The following is a 21,364-nucleotide window of genomic DNA, read 5'->3' as shown; positions in this document are numbered from 1 at the left end:
TATTTTTATGTATCACGTGTGATTGACAGATGAACGGCAACATTTGATGGAGCGTGAAAAGAAGAGCAGAAGATGACCGACTATTTCAAGTTGTTTATGGTGCATGATTCAACTGCAGTCTTCAACGTATCTAATAATACAGTGTTTATGCAGATAATACGGCATGATAGCGCACCTAGATAAGGATACGAAAAGTGTCGTCACAGATATCATTAACGTCGATTACATAATTGCTCTTTTTACTTCGAGGACGGGTAACAATGTGAGAGAGAAGGCATATCTCATGATCGAGTATTAACTAATGACGTGATGTGACGTGACGTGACGTGTCTATTTTTTTCTCTTGGTTTTTCTTTTTTCTCGTTATTTCCGAAGTCAATTGTTTGCGTAAATGTTTCGAAGATACAATCTCGTCGCAAGGCCGCTCTGCGGTGCAGCGAGTGCGTCGACGGAAGCTGCTGCAGTCACAGAGACATCGTCTCGGGTAAGCATAATCTGTCCTTAGGACTTGATATTATTGGGATTTATTGCCTTATCAACAGCCTTATTGCCTTATCTGGCAGTGTTCTTCCACCTTTCCATTTGTTCTAGTTACAGCGACTCAGGACGAAATTGCGGGAAGATGAACAACATGGGATACTTACGGATACGTTCGGACGGAAGCACACATATCTCAGAATATCTGTTACGGAGCGTTGTAACCTTCGCTGTGAGTGTTCCCTTCAAATTGCATAAAGTATTATATAAGAACTATTTTGTTTGAAATTGATAATTATTCAGTGTATCCAAAATGTATCTAAAATTGAACCATACAACATATATATCAAAATAATATATTTGTTTCGAAAGAAGAATATAAACTATTTACATTTATAAAGATATTTATTTTCACTTTGCCTTCAACATGTTGGTCAAGCTTTTAGTAGCCTGCATCACTGCGATATGCCGATTTTATTATTGCAGGTACATATTGCATGCCTGCGGAGGGCGTCAAACTGACCAAGAAGGAAGGTATTTTGAAAACAGACGAGATAATACAGATAGCCGATCTCTTTGTCAAAGAAGGAGTACGCAAAATACGTTTAACTGGTGGCGAGCCTACAGTTCGTAAGGATATCATTGATATCGTCGGTAAAATTCATATTATATATTAATCTTAATCAACAATAATATTGCGACACTGTTTCCATTTATAAAGTTTGTTCGTGTTTCAGAGCAATTGAAGCAATTGAGGGATCTGGAACAAGTTGCGATCACAACTAACGGACTGACTCTGACTCGTCAGTTGCCAGCTCTTCAGAGAGCGGGATTGGATGCGCTGAACATATCACTGGACACTCTTAAAGAAGAGCGCTTTGAATCGTTTACTCGCAGGAAAGGCTGGGCAAGAGTTGTGGCTGCTATAGATCTGGCTGTCCAACTTGGTTATAATCCCGTAAAGGTAATTTGACAAAACCATTAAAATTTTAATTACAGAATATTACATATTATTATACATACATATTTATATATTTGTACAATACTTGACGTAACTATCTTTTTTTTCTTTTTATTTGGATGATTAGGTCAACTGCGTGATAATGCGAGGGCGCAATGATGATGAAATAATAGACTTTGTCAACTTCACGAAAGATCGTCCTATTGATGTACGTTTTATAGAATATATGCCGTTTCAAGGAAACGAATGGAAAGAGAACAAAATGGTGTCATTCGATGAGATGAAGAGAATAATCCGAGAGAAATATCCCGATTTCCAAGCACTACCAAATCAGCCCAACGACACATCCAAGGTTAGTTAATATTACGTTAAGTGAGATATATTACGTTAGATGAGAATGCATAATATATAGTATTCTTTTGGCAGGCTTATCATGTGCCAGAATTCGTAGGGCAAGTTGGATTTATTACATCTATGAGTCAACATTTTTGTGATTCATGCAATCGTTTAAGAATAACAGCGGATGGAAATTTAAAGGTGTGCTTGTTTGAGGGAAAAGGTGAAGTCTCACTGCGAGATGCTTTGCGAAATGGTGCTTCGGAAGATGTGCTTAAGGATTTAATAAAAAGGGCAGTATCGCGAAAAAAAAAACAACACGCAGGTATGTGATATGTATATATAAATTAAAGCGAAAATGATGCGGTATTTTGTGATGAAATTTTAACTTTACTGAGAGAAATTTACTGAGTGAAAATATTCTTAATTATCTAAAATAGTTACTTTTATTTTTTGTTTTCTTCTTTCTCTCTCTCTCTCTCTCTCTCTCTCTCTCTCAATTTTTGTTTTGTTTCCATTTATTTTATGTAAACTGTAGCAATATCGACAAACCGATCAAGTTTATATCTCTGCTGTTTCAGGGATGTTCAATCTATCTCAAATGGAAAATAGGCCAATGATTCTGATCGGGGGTTAATTGATTATTATGACAATTAACCAATTATATTAAAATATGTTCGGCTTTGTCGAAATGCGTACAGACATTATCGTTCTCAGATTTCTACATTAATACAGATTTTTGGAATTAATTTTATAATATATTTGCATTGCAGCAAATCGCAAGGAGAAACTTTCTCATAATATGCATAATACCACGTCAATGCAATACAAATATTTCCCATATATATTCCATATACCTAAATACCTTGAAAGTAATGCAAGTATTAGAACGTATTCGTCATTATCGCACATAGATGAAACTGGTAAAGCGAGCATGGTGGATGTCGGGTGGAAAAATGACAGTAAACGCGTAGCAATAGCGAGGGGATTCGTGAGGATAGGTCCCGTTATCAGTAATTTGATCGCGGAAAATAATGTGAAGAAGGGTGATGTGTTATCAGTGGCTCAATTAGCCGGGATTATGGCAGCTAAACGTACTTCTGAGCTAATACCTCTATGTCACCCACTCTCCTTATCTTACGTGAACGTACGTCTAAAATTGAACGAGGAATCGCACACGGTTGATATTACGTCAGAGGTCAGATGTACCGGCAAGACCGGCGTCGAAATGGAAGCTTTAACTGCCGTGAGTATAGCAGCTCTCACGATCTATGATATGTGCAAATATGCGGCCACTCCTGGCACAATGGAAATATATGGTATAGAATTGATCTCGAAAACGGGTGGCACAAAAGGTGACTTCGCGATAGATAAAGCATAGGTACCTTTACTACACGAATAAGATACAGATTCATTCCATTGTTTCTAATATCTTAATACGGAATAGAGTACAAGATTCTAAAAGGCTCAAATATGTTTGAATAGAAGAAATTTGAAAGATTGTTAATATGCTTAAATTGTTTGGGATATCTATTTAATTTTTATATAATGCTATATCGTTTTTATGCAGTCCATGTATATCGTGCAAACAGAATTTTATACATATTTTACGTGATAGGGGATATTTTATATTTTATTTTTATATGTCAATGAGAAATGCATTATTTGCATTAATGGATTAATTCTACGCAGTTATCAATATTCAAAACAATTGCATATCCAATATTTTAAGTATTTTTGTACTTAGAATAGAAAAGTAAACTATTATTGGTTGCGCAATAATGAAAACACCATGACTATTTTAATACTTCAGTGGAATATTTAATAATTTCTTTTTGGAATTAAAAGCGATCTTTGTAACAGCATACAATTTTAGATGTAAATGAAAGAAATCTTGACTAGAAAAATATCAATTATTAGAGAATCGGATCAGGTACTTCCATGTATACTAATAAACTAGCAAATATTTTTATGTATAGAAAATGCATCTTGGTAAGTTTAAACAAATATGTATATATATTTGTTAAACAAAAATGACAATTATATGCGAAATGTTACTATAATTATATGCGAAATGTCAAAGATATGCAAAGAATTTCTACGTATTATCATGAGAGCTTCAGGGGAAATTAAGAGCAAAATGTATTAATAGGGAATGACACGTCGGTGTTTATATTGTTGTACCTGGGGAACTACTTTCCGACTTGCGCCTTTTAATAAGCATTTAATATTATTATGAGAAACGAGAACAATCGAGAAAGGAAAAGATAAAAGGATTACAATACGTAAACGAATCTTGCCAGGAATCCTATATTACGAGTCACAAATAATACATATTGTATTTTTTAAGAATATATATTGTTATATTGTTGAAAGATCGTATCGTAATACATTATTTATAACATACAAGGAAAGAAGGCTTTTTTTATGTGTGCATGTTTCTCCTTTATTTTCTTCTTCACGTGCAGGAGGAGATTGCCTTAGAAAAATAGCGAATACGCCGTAAATCGTCTTATCCGTGAACGCTCCGCGAGCGGATAGAGGGGAGATAGGTCGAGTAGAAGCACCGCGTTGAGAGATCGGTGTGTACGTACGTCGATCGCTTCGGTAAATCGTGATAACGTACGGCCGCGTCGTCGCGAGAGTCGCGCGCGGTCGCCAGGATAAATACGTCTCGCCGGTTAAGGGAGATCGCGTCCGGATGCCGGGGACCTCTCGGCGCAATCGCACGTGCCCCGCTGGAGCGGGCACGGCGCCACCATGCCAGGACTCCCGAGCTTTTTCCCATCCTCCGCGAGGAGCGAAATTCAGTGCTCGACCCGCAACCGTGTCGCACCGCCCCTGACTCGCTTCGACGCTCCGTGCGATCGCGGTCGAGTCGCGTGGAGATCGAAGAGAGACGAGCGCGTCATTAACGATCGGACGTTATCGGACGTTAAAGTGATCTTCGAAGATCACTGCGCGATTTATCCGATAATTTTTAACAATAATAATTTTCAATAATTAAATTTCGATAAAAAGAAATCGGTTTTGAGATGTTTCTCCGGCATCGTGAAGACAACGATCTCGGTTCACGGTAACGGTTCGTCGCGACTTTTTCGTCTACGCGTAAGGAATCTGGACGATCGAGCACATCGAAACAAGCAAGGCAGCAACGGCATTATGCTAACGATCGGCGTGATCTCGCGGGTGTTTCACGAAGGGTTGCGAGTGGAGACCGATCGTTCGGATCGGACGGTGGTGGGCAGGTCGCTCTCAGGCGCGGAACAGCGCGTGAATTAGATCGGGAGATGTGCGCAAAGTGAAAGATGGCCCCGTTCCATGGCATGGCTCTCCTGCTCCTGGGAATCGGATACCTGTTACACGCGGAACCACTTCACGGCGAACGCGGCATCGGTAAATGTCCCGTGCTTCCGCCCCCTCACCCTCCTCACCGGAGAATCCACTACTGAACCCGACACCCTTTTGTATCTGCGGCTGTGCGCTGCGCCACGTAATTTCGGTTGCAGCCGAAGTAATTTCGGTCGCGTGAAACGAGATACGCGAGAGAGTGGCGTAAATCATTTTTATTATCGAATTCGTCTCGCTGTCGGACGGAAGAGGATAAAATCGAAAATACAAGTTCGAAACGTGTTATTTGTAACACATTTAAAGAACGAAATATTTCGGTGTAGCGTACGCAAAAGTTGGAGATGAGACTTGCAAACTTCTAAATTCAATAAAAATTCAATTTCACCAAGTTAACTTCTTTTGCCGACTTTTTTAATCAAATATAACGAAAAAAAATTTTTATTTATCTTTTTAACCGATTAGAGAGTTTAACCAGTTAGAGAGAAGAGTTCCATATAAAGCTAGGCTTCTATGCTGATGATCTAATTAAAATATTTAATTTTGTATAACTTAATTGATTCTCCATCTTAGTTTATATTCTACGGTGCAGACAAAAAGGGGACATTAATTAATCACAGTTAACTTTAATGGAAGATTATACTTTCGAGAATTATAAGATTTATAAGATCGAGTATTATACTTTCATCCGCAACAGCTAATACACATGTCTCTTTTGGAGTTAGACGTGAAATTAATTAACCAAGCGATTAAGGGATTTACGCTCTTTAGCGTAGGAAAGTGTAGTGCTTGGAAAGTGTAGTGCTTGGAAAGTAGAGAATAATTAACAACTCTCCTACAAGATAATATCTAAACAACGAGTCATAGTTAAAGGAGCCATAGTTAAAGATTATGGCGTTCATTTAGGCATTTTCCTGTTTTATCACAATTTTAGTGTTCTGTTGTATAATAATAACGTAATTGTTACGAGATTATTAGAAAATTATAATACTAATTTTTCGATAAATTTATTAAATTCTTTTGCTTTTCCAAATTATTTTCGATATTTTTATGATTCGTGATGAAAACGCATAATATATCGTATGATAAAAAAAATCGTATATATCGTATAATAAAAATATATTTACCATTTTTCCTTAAAAAATATTAAAATCTCGGAATATGTTGTAATGACATAAAAAATCTACACGCAAATTAAATTAGTTAAAATAAATATAAAATCTCAGTAGTAATTAGTATGTATAACTGAAATAATAATAACGTAATAACAGACATTATTTGTATATTCAACATAAAATTTTTAATTAATTATTTGTACAAATGCAAGCGTAAAATAAATAATTTGTGCATAAATGTATATTTTTTAATGGAAACATCGAGACAGGTATTTTTTTATCGGAGCTTGAGATCCTATGTCATTTTTTTTTAAATCGGATCCGTAATTCTTTCTAACAAAAGAATATTTTTAAGGGGAATAGTAAGATGTCATTGTACGCAGTTTATCTCTATTTCAGCGTTCTTGCATCTCAACAACGACACATTTGGCAAAGGGGAGAAGTCGCAGCGCGGCACAAAGAAGACATATTTTTTCAAAGACACGCCGCAAAAGTTAACGGTGGCCATAGGACAAGCCGCCGTTCTGTTATGTCGTGTTAAGAACCTAGGAAACAGAACTGTGAGTCTCACGGGCGTCCCCGAGCCCCCTGCTTGATCTCATCGATCTCGAGACTAGCTCGCGTGCCTGCGATAACTTAATGTGCTCGCGCAACCCTTTCGCTGCTGGCAAGTCAAGCGTAGCGTGTTCATTAGGGCGTTCATTTAGATTCGAGAGTTTTAAAAACGGAGGTTCTTCTTTGCAACGGCGATATCATAATCCGAACGTAATTTTTTGCGGGGAGAAAGGGTGGAGAGGGTACACCTAAGAAAAAAAAGTGAAAGCATCAGCGTTTTCTTATTCATGACCCGGTGCCAAAAAGTCAAAATCGATAATCTTATCGCTCGAAGGGAGGGGAGGGGGAAGCTCCTTTAAAAATGAATCGCCCGTTACGACTATGTGCGGTCATAACGGGAAAGACGCTCGTTCTTCCTCCCGAGTCCTCGATTTTTTTCGAGTATAGAATTATTTTTCTAACGTTTCGAAATGTTGGAAATGAAATGCAAATTTCTTCTTGGACTTGTTAATTACGTTTTTATATCTCTAAATTCCCTCGAGCCTTCGACAAGATCGTCGGAAAACTTCATTATAATGCGAGGTGAGGAACGAGCGCGCGGACGGGTTGAATCAGCAGCGGAATAGCAGCAGAAGCAGCGGCAGCAGCGAAGGGGTTGAAGGGGCAAACTGCAATTACCTGCGCCTCATTCGTGGCGCCTCGCGCGTGTGTGTGTGACCCAGGTGTCTTGGATCCGAAAAAGGGACCTACACATCCTGACGTCCATGTCGGTGACTTACACGAGCGACGCGAGATTTACGGTAGTCGGCAATCCGGAGACCGACGACTGGAATCTGCGAATAGATTACGTGCAACCGCGGGACGCAGGCATTTACGAGTGTCAGGTTAATACAGAACCGAAGATATATAGAGCCGTGGCACTGAAGGTTTTGGGTGAGTTTCACTGCGAGGAGAGGTAAGGCGTGCGCCTCCGCGCGCCCCATAAATCGCGCTTAAAGATCTCCCCGGGCGTCTTTCGTGGCCGGTAAAAACCAATTGTTTTAACTTCCCCTTCTTCCATCCTTCTGACCGTCGTACGTAGCGGTCACGTTTCGTCTCTCGCGCCGACGACGACGACGACGACGACGACGACGATTCCCTGAGCTTTTCGAAATGAAGTAGAATCCATTTTCCAAGAATCCGACGAGGATAGTAATATGATCTCGCACGTCGTTTTCCGAGTGTAATAAAGCCAATCGTGAGAGCGCGAGCGACGCGCTCTGCTTCGACTTTTCACTTTTCTCCTCCTCTCGTCGTTATTACTGTTTCTATCAGATATACAGGCGAGGATCACGGGTTCCCAGGAGTTGTACATCAGAAAGGGCAGCACTATCAGTCTGACCTGCATCATAGAACTGCAGGATTTGCCCCCGAGCAACGTGACCTGGTACCATGCTGGTGCGGTGATCGATTTCGACGGTCCAAGGTACGGGAGTGGTCTCGACGATTATACCTTTGTGAAACGCACAATTAGTTGATGGAATTATTGTTCGAGTTGTGCCGGTATCGCGCCGTGAAACCAACAATCAGAATAATATCGCCAGCTTCTCGCTTGTTATGCGCGCACGCAAAGCCGTAGCGTTAAAAAAATCATCGGTTTTCCATACGCACGAATGATTTCTACTGTCCCTCAAGACTCGTTGCCGCGTCACCGGATGCAGGATATTGCGCGAACTGAATTTTAACGCGATCGGATGATCGGAAAATCGATTTGACGCGCCTGATTGACGAAACGGGATGACGCGATTTCGCGTTAGGCGTCGAGATAAACGCGAAATAAATCACCAGCACTAACTCATACATGCACTCCCCCTCACTCACACACACACACACACACACACACACACACACACACACACACACACACACACACACACCACCACACACACACACACACACACACACACACACACACACACACTGCCGTGAAGTTCAGCAGAAACTTTCACAAGTCGGCTCTTACGAGAGGTAACGTTCTTACGTGTTACGTTCAACAGGGGTGGCGTATCGCTGGAGACGGAGAAGGGTAAGCGTGGTACCACCAGCAAGCTTCTAATAACGCGTGCTCAACTTAACGATAGCGGTAATTATACATGCGCTTCGAGCAAAGTCACTCCGGCGAGCGTCATGGTGCACGTGCTAAATGGTGAGCAAAATACCGCGGTAGCAATATCGGCAGCGGCAAGAGAGGGAGGAGGGGAGGATTGCGATGGCTCATTTCGAAATTCTCCGCTTTGCGATCGAGCGAGCGAGGGAGGAGCGTAATGTACTACATGCGAAATTACTCCCCGCGCGCGCGCGCTTCGCGATAAGGACATTTATCTGTTTTAATTCCGGCACGCAATCTGCTCCCAGATTTCGTTCCGTCCTTCCTCTCTCTCTCTCTCTCTCTCTCTCTCTCTCTCTCTCTCTCTCTCTCTTTCCGCTTCTCTTTCTACTCATTACATTAATACGTTTGGTGTAAATAATGTGGCCCATTATTCAGATATTAATTATCTTTGCAACAATTGTTTAATGTCGCGTTGGGGCGAGGCACGATTTACCGTTCAATAATACGGCGTTCAATAGTACCGTTTGCTCGCTCGCTGCGACAATGAAATAATGCGTGCGTTATAATAGCACCTGAACAAATCACTCGACGATAATTTCGTGATCTGCTAACGAAAAGAGATAACTGACCTACATACACAGACAATTTTTATCGTCTTTTTTCTTCGGAGCAACAGTCGACGATCCTCAAAAATTCTCATGAATCTTCTCGCGCGCGGTCCTCTTTCATTTCCTCCTCGCTGCTGCTTGACGTCGGGCCGTTAATAAATTTAATGTTCGTTAGAGCGAACACCCGAGAAGGATTGACGAGATCGAGGCGCGAGAAAGAAGCGACACAAAAGCGGACACCTCAGTCGTCCGGTGTAATTCTCTTTTCCAGGCGAACATCCCGCCGCGATGCAGCACGGTGGTACTGGCGATGCAAATAGGAGACTCGTCCTGCTCGTCCTGATTTTCCTCGTCGATACGGTGTTCCGGTGAACGACGCGCCACCGATCTCTCGCGAATTCCTCCCGAATTCGCTCTGAGACATTCGCACGGATTCCGACAGGGGAAGAATCGATGTGTCCGGCGTATGACTTCCAGTAAAGACGAATATTGTTTTTTTCTTCTTTCCGTTTTATCATTGTTCCGCACGATCGACGTAGCGATAACACTAATTCAGACTCATCGTACATCACATCGTACGTTTGTTTGACGGATTTTAATCGGACCGGACTTGTTGAACTCTCAAATACCTGGTCGCTCAAATACTCTTGCCCGAGATGTCAGTACGAATGTAACATGTATGTAATATAATAAATCTTTTGGAGTTACACAATTTGTCTGCTTATTTAAATCATCATTGTTATCATTTATCGATCTGTCTGACTTGGCCAATTTTTAGTTAATATTTACCGATCATTTTAATCTGGCTGGTTTCTGAGTAATTATTGGTCAGAAAATTTCAGTCAGCATATTCCGTGTTTTACTGGTCAGAAATTGGCTAATATTTACTGACTAGCGATCTAGTTAATTTCTGGGCTTTTGGTTAATTGCTAACTAATTTTATCCAATCAAATTTTTCTAACAGTTATTGGATAGTTATGGGCCAGTAAATCCAAAATAGTAAAAACTAGCTAATTTCAGGATAGTAACCAATTTTTCCAAATATTTTTAGCCCTGCTGATTTGCTACAATCAAAAGCTCCCGTATACAAAGGTAAGGTGCATTATGGAAATTAATCGATATTAATTATATAATCTCCTGGATTAAATGTAATAAATTAAATTATTAGACGATAAATTATTAATCCTGAATGATTTCCTAACGAATTTTCAGCCGACCTCATTAAAATCGATTATTCCTTCGTGCAGTCTGACAAAATTGGAAGGGAAAATTAGAGATGCACAAATAATTCACGCAGTTATATCCAGAAATGCCACGGCGGTACCATTGTATCTCGCCAAGTTGAAAGTATAAATTGTGGCGTAGTATCTCTCTAACGATCCAATATAAAACCGTGCCAATGGGCATTCTAGCGTTAAGTGCAGGAATTGGAAAAGCATAATCCGTAAAAGCACACGCGTGACGCGCATTCGCGCCACCGCGTTTGCCGCGTTGGGTCAAAGGGATGACGCGTCCGCTCTTCTTGGAGAGTCCCGGAATTGCCGCTACCTGTGCCGATAATGGAACGGTCGGTTCTCTCCGGGAATCGTTCGGGAATCGTTCGGGGAGAAACTCTCCCAGGCTGGTCCTGGACATAAACCTCTCCCCGCGAGAGATCCTGTCCGGTCTCATTTTATGCAAATCGCGCGCGCAGGAGCATCCGTTAGGCGTCCCGTCGCGAAGCGTAGTCCATCGGATGCAAATTCATGGGGAACATAACGCCGATCTCTACCACTCGCTTTGAATCTTAGCTCCTTTCTCCCCACACGCTCGCGATATCTTCTCGGAGAGCCTCGGAAACAAGAAGCTACGGAGCAAAGACGTAGAGATTGTCGTTTCACAAAAATTGTTTTAATATATATCTTACCAAATTAAAAAAAAAAAAAAATAAATAGTGGAAGCTATCTTTAGTTATAATCGGATATTTTAAGGGATGATGAGATAAACTGTGGGGATGCACAAATGGAAACAATTTGTTTAATAATAGAAAATATATCGCGATATTTTGATATGATTTTTTTTATTTTATTTCATTTATTTTGAATTATTGAAAAATATACAAGTTTGTCATGTGAAAGATTTATGACGAAGGTTCCTGTATAACAACACATTTAAAAGAAATAAACGTTTTAAGAAGATTTGAGAAATACCCCGCATAAAATGTCCGGATTTAGATTTCTCTCGCAGTTCTTCGCAACGTTTCGCAAACTTCGTTTGCAAATTTCCGTCTTTTACTGTGACAGCCAGGGAATGTCAGTGTGATACGGGTGGGGTGTGTGTGTGTGTGTGTGTGTGTGTGTGTGTGTGCGTGCGTGTGTGTGTGTGTGTGTGTGTGTGTGTGTGTGTGTGTGTGTTTCATCTCGCCAGAGTTACATGAGATCGCGCGAGTTAGGTCGGATGATCGAATTTTTGAACGCGCTCGAGTTGTCGCCCACCCGAGTATCGCCCTAATGAACGAGTTTACAGCGTAATCGCGTGAAGCTTTTGAGCGCAAAGCAATTTTCCCGGATATTTCCGCGGAAAATCCCGGCGCGCCGGTGGTTCCGCAAAAGCCGCGAAAAACTCATCGCCGCGAGCTTCGCGTAATTGGTATCGCGACACCGCGCTCTATCGCAACTCGCTCCGTATTTCTTTAGTTAATATATAATTTGTTATGCGTTTTTTACATCTTTCGAGCAACATGCGCGACATCATGTTAAAACGTATGTCTCTCACAGATGTAACCAGAGCCACTTTTCAAGAAAGCGACAAGAGAATTCTTTCGACAATCCGCGTCGAAGTTTAACCAATGTTATTTGCTCGCACTCGCGAGCTCCAAGCTCCAACCCGCGCGAATAGGTTATACGTGAACCATATAAACCATGCGAAGCAAGCTGAATTATTCGAGGAATGCACTATACACGCAAATGCAGCCTTTATTGAGGAGTTTCGCCCGTAGTCGTAGCTTTATAAGCGAGAGGACGAATGTGGCGTGTCCGCAGGGCCGTGCACAATACAAAAGAATGGGACGGGAGAACGGGGATGGGGACGCAAGACACGATTTATAAAGAAAACGGGAAAGAAAATTCACGGCGTGTTCTTTTCGCGATTCGCACAATCTAGATTCCGCGCATAATAGTTTCCGAGTCGTTGCCAAAACTGACACAATGGATCGCACTTCGGAGGCTGCGCAAGAGAGATTAGCATTGTGAGAGGGCGCGAAGCTTAGTTACGAAAATACTTAACGCTTCGCATTGAACGTCTGCGGAGGGGGATTACGCTCGATTCAATCTTCCCACCGAGGAAATATCGATTTCAAATCGGCCACGGAGCACTCGAGCAACTCCGGTTGAAAACGCCATGGATAACGATCTCTCAAATCGTGTTAGACAATTTACTTCTGAGACATCGGTTCGCCGCCCCCTTAATCAACCTGGCATCTCTCGAGAAAAGTAAACGTCATATCTCTTGGCAATGCATACCAGTTTTTATCGATCTCTCAAAGGAGAGCGGCCGGCTATCTGCGGATGTCAAAATATACGAAAGAGAGCGAGAAAGGGAAGTTTTGAGATCGGCCATCTAAGAATTTCTCTAAGAAACTAAACCGGGCGGCTGCTGCCGCATTAGATGCTTGTACGGCACGGAGGCCGAGTTTTATCGAGTTAGCCAACGAGTTTCTGCGACACGTTCGTGGAAGTTAGCCGCGTAACTGCTGATCGTCCAGGAAATTCTGTCGATTGTTTATCCAATCCTCTTCCGCTTCTACGGAGTTGAAAAAGAAGAAAAAGGGGAGGGGGGGGGGGAAAAGGGAAAAGAAAAATCCCGAACTTTTCGCTCGTTGAATGGAAACGGAACGACTCATTTGCCTTTACCGCGTGCGCTCTGTGTGCACAAGAGACACCGGTGGCCGCAGGAGAGATTGAGAGAAAATTACAGTTAACTTAAAATCATTATATAAAACGCTGAAACAAAACACCGTGAAGTAGTAACGACGACTCCACCGCGCAACGCCGGGACAGCTTTGGAAATAGATTCGGTTTACGATAATCTACGTCAATAATATGATGCAAATCGTAATCACGATGACATTAATGATTTTATTAGCGTTCTCGCGCAACGAAATTCTCGACAAGGTGCTCTTTATCACACGCTCACGGTGCATCAAAGTATCGCGATCGCTAAAATCATTTATAGCTACGTTACACCGATGGTGAGAAAAGTGTCCCGGAAACAGATGTTTTGCGTTTTACTTGGCTGGACTTAATATTCGCTAAAGTATTTGAATATTGCAACGATTACTAAATAAATCCCCGGCGAGTTGTTTTCAGCATAGTTGAGCCGAGAGCGTAGGCAAATTTCCTTTAGTTTGTCAAAGGAAGTACTTAACGTTCTACCGTTCAAAGCTTAGCAAAGCTCGAGGGCGTAACTCCTCTTATATCGATCGCGGTGTTTGCAACGGCACAACGGCGTCGGATAAACGCGGTTCGTTTGTGGTGCAAGATCATCTGCAATTGACAAACCGTGTCGATGCCCAACGACGCCGAACCCGCTCGATATCGATCTTGATCCAATGCTTTAACGCTCCCGTTGAGTCGGACACTTCAAGACAGCCGGAAAGCGAGACTTGCAAGAGTGCATGTTACATCGGGGAATGACGCTGCTCGGTGCAGAACTCAGCATTATTTGCACGTAAAGTAACATAATATTAAGTTAAAAAAAAAATCTGACAAAATAAAACGTTTTAAATAAAAAAATTCAGAAATAAAAATACGAGATATTAATCCTCTCGTCATTGTACATCTATAAATCATCTATACATGCTTTGTCAAATGTTTTTCTTTTGGAGGGACCAGTATTGAACATAAAGACGTGTTAAATATAAAAAAGTTGACTATCATTTTGTCAAAAAAAAAAAAAAAAAAAAAAAAAAAAAAAAAAAAAAAAAAAGTTTAGAAAATCTAGTCGCAGTCCTACTTAAATGTCATTTACGCACCCGGACGTTTCTGCAGCAGAATAGTTTATCGCGGCGTAGCACGCGTAATTATTTGCCGAAATTACTCGCAAACTGCGGACGGAGATTGCAATAATTTCCTCCTTTCAGCGACACGGCTGAAATTCTTTTGATGAGCGTCTTTTGTTCCGTGCCGCTGTTCGCAGCGGCTCCTCCTCTCGAGTACAATTCGTTTATGTCACTTGTCACTGGAGGCTACTTAAAATGAGTAAACACCAGAGTAAACAAGATACTTCGGTGCCAGTATCAAAGAGTAAAGTATTGCAAAATGTGGTCCAAAAAACGAGCGTTAAACCGATAGATAGCGAGGTAAATGCGAATATAAATGCATGCCTAAACGCACACAAAAAATTCTGACGTTAGGTTAGTTGTTTTATAAATGTCGTGTATATTTGGCGAAAATAATACATCGGTAAATCCGCTGTAGGTATAATTAATCTTTCAAGGATTTAAATTTTAATCGGCAAACGAAAAGTGTCATTCTCCGAAATAATATTTATATCAGTTGATGCATCCTACCTTCGTTCCTTACTTATCTTCTTGCAATATGCATTCTTTATCGATTTAATATTTTACGATGCGCAAAAGTGGGCGTTATAAATATTCAAATCAATCAGAGGAAACTAAGAAATTTATGCGAAGAAACCGCTTTTACATGTTTTCTTTCTTTTTGCCGAGCGTTATATCGAGCGTTACGGAATATCGCCGCGGGATCTAAAATGGTACGTGTTTCTTATTTCCGGACGCAGACCAAGAAAAAAACGCTGTCGAAGCTTTCCATGATTGGTTCCAATGGGGCCGGCATACTGTTTTACAGGCGTGCGGATCGAGTTAAGGTACGTTCTCTATCCAGCGCGACGGAATAAATTGGATGGACGCAAATAAATTGAGTGAGCACGGAAAATGAACAAGTTTTAATACGAGGGTGAATCTCGACGCGCCTGAAAAATCATTTCGTTTTTGAAACGAAACTCCAAAAGAAAGGAAAATTGGAGAAAAATTTCGCGCTGTAATTTTTAAGAAGTTACAATTCTTTATGATCTTTATTAACGTTGAAATTTTAAAAGAAATATCGAATCGAGTCTTTGGAAGTTTATCTGACTTTTTCTATATTACGCATTTCATGATTTTGACAATATCGCTGTTTTTTTGTAACTTGTTGCGATCATTTTCTCGGTGTCGTTGAATCTATCTATCGATTTATTATCACATTAAATTCTATTGTCGTGAACGGTATTGGAACGGTATAGCATTTCTTGTCCGATTAGATTCCGAGATATCAGAATACCTTTCGCCTAGAACCGTTTAGAGCTTTTCACGCAGCAGTGGTCGACAAAATCATTCGTGACGTAATGGAGATCAAATTATCGGCGATTACATCATACCAACCAGATCAGACATCAAAATTGTGTTTGGAAATTGCTGCCGACGTGCTGAAGGCTGTCGTCAAGAAGGATTACGATAGGTATTGAAATTATGGAAATTTATTTCAGATTGGATTCCACTTCGCCCACTTACCTCCTGTCTCACTTTCCTTCTCGCGGTCCTTTGTAAAAATTACAAGTACAGTTTCTTTCATTTTCCCTATTTTTAAAAGCGAGACGGATCAGTTGTATTTACATAATTATATCAAATTTATCTTTTTTTATTTTACGTAGAATAAAATATAATTATTTTTGATAAGTAAATAATGTAACGTTTCGATGTAACAGAAAATAAATGTTGATATTTTTTGTTATCAAGCGATATCGTATGTCTAATAATGATCGTATAGAACCAACAAAGAAATGTATAAAATACTAGAAAATTATTTCGTAAAATCAAATCATCCGAGCTGTGTTTCTATGAGATACGATTGTGCTTATAACTAGATACAAGGTGGTGACGCAAGTATATATAATCCAACGCTTCCAACAAAGTATACACGCGGCCTTCCAGTGTCTCTGGGATGTGGAGCGCGATAATTACTCGTATCACGTGCTCGAAAACAATCACATATACGCATGGTGTTGCGTATTCGGTGTATATTACGATTAAACGCGGCGACGATTTCAAACTAATCTCGCGTATTAAACTCATGCAAGTCTCATTAGTTTGTAATATCGAAATACATATTGTAACGCTTATACATATTTATCGAGTCATCGTAAAACCGGCATTAGTAATTTCAATGATATCGAGCTTCAAATACAATAATGTGTATATCGCGAATAATAATGTTGTAATGGATGCGAATACAACGGCGTGAGAATACTTGATGTAAATCGCGCGTAAAATGTATGAATGTGTGAAAATATAAAATACTTTCTCGTATAATGTATAATGAGAGAAATTAAATAAAGGAGAAATGTTAAATGAGACGTTGGCTGGAAAATACGATCGATAGCAAGTTAAAGGAATTAAAATTTCCATATAATTTCAACCAGTCTCCGCACGTAGCTAATTATTTCTTCATGAAGATAAGGCTTTTTAGACTTTCGTCTTTACAGAGCCGCCAAAGAAACCACTATGTAGTCGGATTTATTTTCGCGGTGTCTTCTTCCGCAAGAAAAAAAAAAAAAAAAAAGAGAGCTAATCTGCCTCAGTTCCGCCCAACGATTCCGAAGAATAAAGAAAGTATGCTTGAATTCCTAATTCAATCTGCTAATAATGACGATAATAATTATCGTTAATGTGACATTCGAGCAAACTAATCGCTTGTAGTAAAATGCACCGAGCGACGCTAATGCTGGAACGATTACTTTACCGCGAACGCATGGCTGCAGCCATACAAAGCCATTGTTTTACTCGTGGCAAAACGAGAAGCTTCTTGCACGGACTTCCCTGATAATTACGTTTCTTCAAGTACGAGCGATGACCCGGGATCGCGTCAGGCCAGGGTGTTTAAAAAGTCCGGTAATTGTTTCTTCCCTCAGCGAAATGAACAAAGGGCGACTTAAAAAGGTTTCCCGGTATAACTCGCTTCTTGCAGAAAGCCCAGTCGCATACAAGGTGTCCTAGATTATTGGCGATTCCTTTTCTTCGATTTAATTAGTTCGAAGTCAATTTTTGATCTTAAAGTAAAGTTTCGATTGTCTCATCTTTCTCATGCGTGATTTATTATAAAAAACTCCATCTTAAATATATCGAACGACTAATTGTGTAACGCTAATTTTTTAAATTAATAATTTGAAAATATAATTTAATTAATATCGATCCCGACTCTTCAAAACTTTTTTGAAATTTTTTATCTTTCACAACTTGAAGATTATTGGCGAGATTTTTGTTAAGAAGAAAAAGAGAATAAAAAAATCTCAAGTTTTCATTTAACCAAAGAATAACTGCGTTAAACTAAAGGAGACGGTTAATCTGGAACATCCGGTATACCTGGACGTACTCGGCAAGGTTGTTTCAACAGCGGAATGACTCTGGAAAAGTTCTGATCGATTATGCAGTAACCGTTCGCTATTAATATTTATTGCTTTCGCGACTTTGTGCTTTCTGTCCTCGTCCCTTCTCGGGCCTCGTGATGATTTATCGGAAAACTTTCGGTTGGCTCGTCTATCCCTCGTCGGAATAATAGACGGCGGTTTAAAGTTCCGGCGACACCGCGAACATTTTTATGAACATTGGCACGCTCGCCGGGACGTGCCTTCGATCGCGAAGCGGCACGATTATGTTTCGCGAGCGTGATCGCACTGCGACGGAAATGGAAGTAATTTTAATGTCTCCTCGAGAGGGGAGTGAGAAAGAGAAAGGGGTTGGTGGGACGGAAGGGGACGGAAGGAAGGGAAGAAAGATTCGAGAAACGAAAAACGCGCTATACTTTTTACATGGCGAATTCAGGACGGGGATCCTCTGTCTCTAATCTAATTCACCGTGCCGTGGATTTAAAGCACGAGCGACAAACTCGACCGCACGTACGATCGAAAAACGAAATTAATGTGTATAAAGCGGGTTAATTAAAATAATAATAATAATAATGATAATAGCAATAATATTCTCAAGCCTGTTGATTCTCGATTGGACGCGGGATGCGATCGATCGCGTGCGTTACGTGCAGCTCGTGACGTTGTCAAACGCAGGCGACGGTAGTTCAGTCGATCGAACCTTTTCAGCGTCATTACGTCCGGAAGAAAAATGGACCGATGTAGCCGACACGCCGATAAGCAAAGACGGAAGGAATTTTGTTTTAGCAAGCGCTCCTGCGATTTATGCGAACTACCCGCTAGATTCCGCTTATTTCACGAGCGACAGCGCGACGTCGGCTTCATAAGCAGGTCGGAGGATCGAGCGAAATTTTAATGAGAACATTGTAATAACGTATTGCCCATTATAATTGTTGTCATTATTGTTATTATTACCGTAATTATCGTTGTAACATCAACATCAATATATGCCGTTTCCTCTGTGTGTAAATATTGTTCGGATACAAAATAAAATCTACAATTTCCAAAATTACAACATATTTGCACATACTGTGGACAAAAAATACCTACAACACCAAGCATATGTGCTATCTCGCGCTACTGTCAACGATGCTATTGTTAACTCATCATTTAACGACACATTTAGCGTTTCCCGTCGACGAGAATCAAAATAATAAAATTATTCGACCGGGAATATCGGTGGTGTAACGCGCCTCACGGGCTCCCAAGCTTGTGGGACGCAAGCTTTTCTGTGTTCTCTGGCAATGACCGGCTGGAAATTACAGGGAAAATGTGTGGCGGTTTCTCTCTCTCTCTCTCTCTCTCTCTCTCTCTCTCTCTCTCTCTCTCTCTCTCTCTCCTGTTAAATTAATGGCGCAATTTCGATGTCCTGCCACGTGACACCGCGGTGTTGCGCGCGAGGGATGTTGCCGCTGGCGAATCGAAGACCGAAACAGGAACCGAAAACATTTACGGAATCCTTTCCAGTAAAACAGTTAGCGACTGAAATTCCACGGCGTTCGCCTTACTTCCACGGCTGTATATTGCCCGTATTTGACGTTAGAGTATTTATTCGATTAGCCTTCACCCTCAGCCCTCGGTGTAATACAGTGGAGAACTTTAAAGGTTTATTCGCCTAAGAAAATCACTTAACGTGGTAGAGATCTCTTTCTTTATATAAAAAAAAAAATTGAAAAGAAATATAAAAATGGAACAAGAATAAATATCGTTAATTTTCGTTTGTACGAAAATCTTTGGACATATTTTTAACTTCACAAGTTATAATTTTTTACGCACTTTAAAAAAGTTTTTTAAAAGCTGCTATTCGCAGTTTTCTTAAGCCGGAAAAAAATCATAAAATTAATGAGCTTTATGAGACGGAGCAGTGTACGGATGCCGTTAAACCGCGATGCTGGTAATAGATACTTATTTAGCAGCAAACCCTGGAATGGACGAGACATGTTTTTCTTTGAGCTCATCTGTTACAAGTATAGCGTTAATATAATCCGCGTTGTTTAAAGAGATTATGTGTATTCTCTGTGGGATTTGTAAAATTACACTTTATAGAACGATATGTATACGGTTGTGTGTACGCAATACTTTGTTCATTTTAACAAGCCGTGCTGAGAGATCTCGCCTTCGAAGTTATAATTAAATTTTCCTCGTTAAAAGCGATCCGCAAATAGCGAAAGAGAGAAGGACGAATCGAATATTGTTTTTGACGATTCGTTTATTTTATTCAACTTTTAACGAACCGAATTTCAAATATCGTCTAACATGATAGAGTATTCCATGGTGATTTCCGAATATTCCCCGATGCTGAGAATAATATAGATCTAAATCACGTCTCTCTCTATCTCAAAGAAAACTGAATTGCTGTAACGCTTTTATCGTGAGATGCTTTTTGCAATCATTACCTACAGCCATTGTTCGGGTATAATAATTACTCAATTGCAAATTAACTAAGTTATTTAATTAAATAATAGAATCTTTTTAAATGTACTTAAAACTTAGTTCTTGTGACATAAAAGCTTCAGAATGCCCCTTTCAATTTCCGTTTATAATCTCTGACATTTTATAAATTAACGCGCAACTTGTAAAATAACTTTTTACTTTGTCAATTACAATTTTTTATTTGTATATTACAATGTTTGAGATATATTCTTTCTTTGATAATCTGAAAATTATGGAGCGACCGTATTCCAAACTATAATCGGTTACTTTGCGAAGGAAATCCCTTGAAATTTGTAATAGTTAATCCTTACATGACATACACACATACATACATACAAAGCACATTCATAGGAACAAAATAAATGCACTTCAGGTAAACATTCTATATGCAGGTAGCAGGGTATTTCGTAGAATAATAAATCTCACAATGATTGTACACAAGGGATTGAGTTTAAGACAAAATTTGCCAATTTCTGAATCTAGATAATAGCTGTTCTGCACATTCATTTTACATTTGTCTTTTTTCGTCTTACTGTTCTTGTCATTTTACTATTTCTTTCTTTGCTCTTCTATTTAATATCTATTTCTATTGCTTTCTAATGTGAGAAATTTTCTCTGTTTACAAAATATTGTCCTGGTTTGTCACTTCTTTGAAAAATGGCAGATATGAGACGAATTGAAACCTCATCCATTTCTTGTCATATGTTATACATTTGTATCTTTTGATCATTTTGAAGTCCCATAAAATCTGTTACTACCAGAATAGATAGAATCGTTTTTTCAAACTTTTTCATGTTTAATTATTTACGATCTTTTTTAAAAAACGCTATGGCAGTTATCGAGAGAGATATATACATTTTGTATAAAATTTGTTTTATAACTATTATTTTATAACTTTATTGTTTATTTCTGTGTATTTGCTTTACTCGAATTTATCCATTTTTGTCAAATTTATTCTCTATATATTCTCTATATATTTGTTTAT

The 21,364-nt window shown here is 39.8% G+C and overlaps 2 protein-coding genes across 3 annotated transcripts; both read left to right on the top strand.

Annotated features, from left to right (window-relative positions):
* Positions 1 to 23: 23 nt before the first annotated feature.
* On the top strand, positions 24 to 4,191 carry Mocs1 (Molybdenum cofactor synthesis 1). Of its 2 annotated transcripts, none has more exons than XM_089081050.1 (7): positions 24 to 484; positions 592 to 709; positions 964 to 1,131; positions 1,215 to 1,441; positions 1,566 to 1,790; positions 1,865 to 2,099; positions 2,548 to 4,191. In XM_089081050.1, the coding sequence occupies exons 1-7, from the start codon at positions 392 to 394 to the stop codon at positions 3,153 to 3,155; spliced, it is 1,674 nt and encodes a 557-aa protein (XP_088937176.1). In that variant the 5' UTR covers positions 24 to 391; the 3' UTR covers positions 3,156 to 4,191. The 2 variants fall into 2 exon arrangements, with proteins under 2 accessions (XP_088937176.1, XP_088937177.1); XM_089081051.1 differs by having other exon boundaries at positions 26 to 484; positions 2,356 to 2,551.
* Positions 4,192 to 4,334: 143 nt separating this feature from the next.
* On the top strand, positions 4,335 to 10,201 carry LOC105428483 (roundabout homolog 1). The gene is made up of 6 exons (XM_089081052.1): positions 4,335 to 5,170; positions 6,637 to 6,797; positions 7,515 to 7,725; positions 8,107 to 8,257; positions 8,829 to 8,977; positions 9,761 to 10,201. Exons 1-6 carry the CDS (start codon positions 5,083 to 5,085, stop codon positions 9,859 to 9,861), a joined length of 861 nt encoding a protein of 286 aa, XP_088937178.1. The 5' UTR covers positions 4,335 to 5,082; the 3' UTR covers positions 9,862 to 10,201.
* Positions 10,202 to 21,364: the final 11,163 nt, after the last annotated feature.

The sequence above is a fragment of the Pogonomyrmex barbatus genome, unplaced genomic scaffold, assembly GCF_055798465.1.
Source record: "Pogonomyrmex barbatus isolate J1 unplaced genomic scaffold, ASM5579846v1 scaffold4, whole genome shotgun sequence".
Lineage (NCBI taxonomy): Eukaryota > Metazoa > Arthropoda > Insecta > Hymenoptera > Formicidae > Pogonomyrmex > Pogonomyrmex barbatus.
Note: the sequence above shows the minus strand (reverse complement) of the source record. Positions and strands in the feature narration are given on the sequence as shown.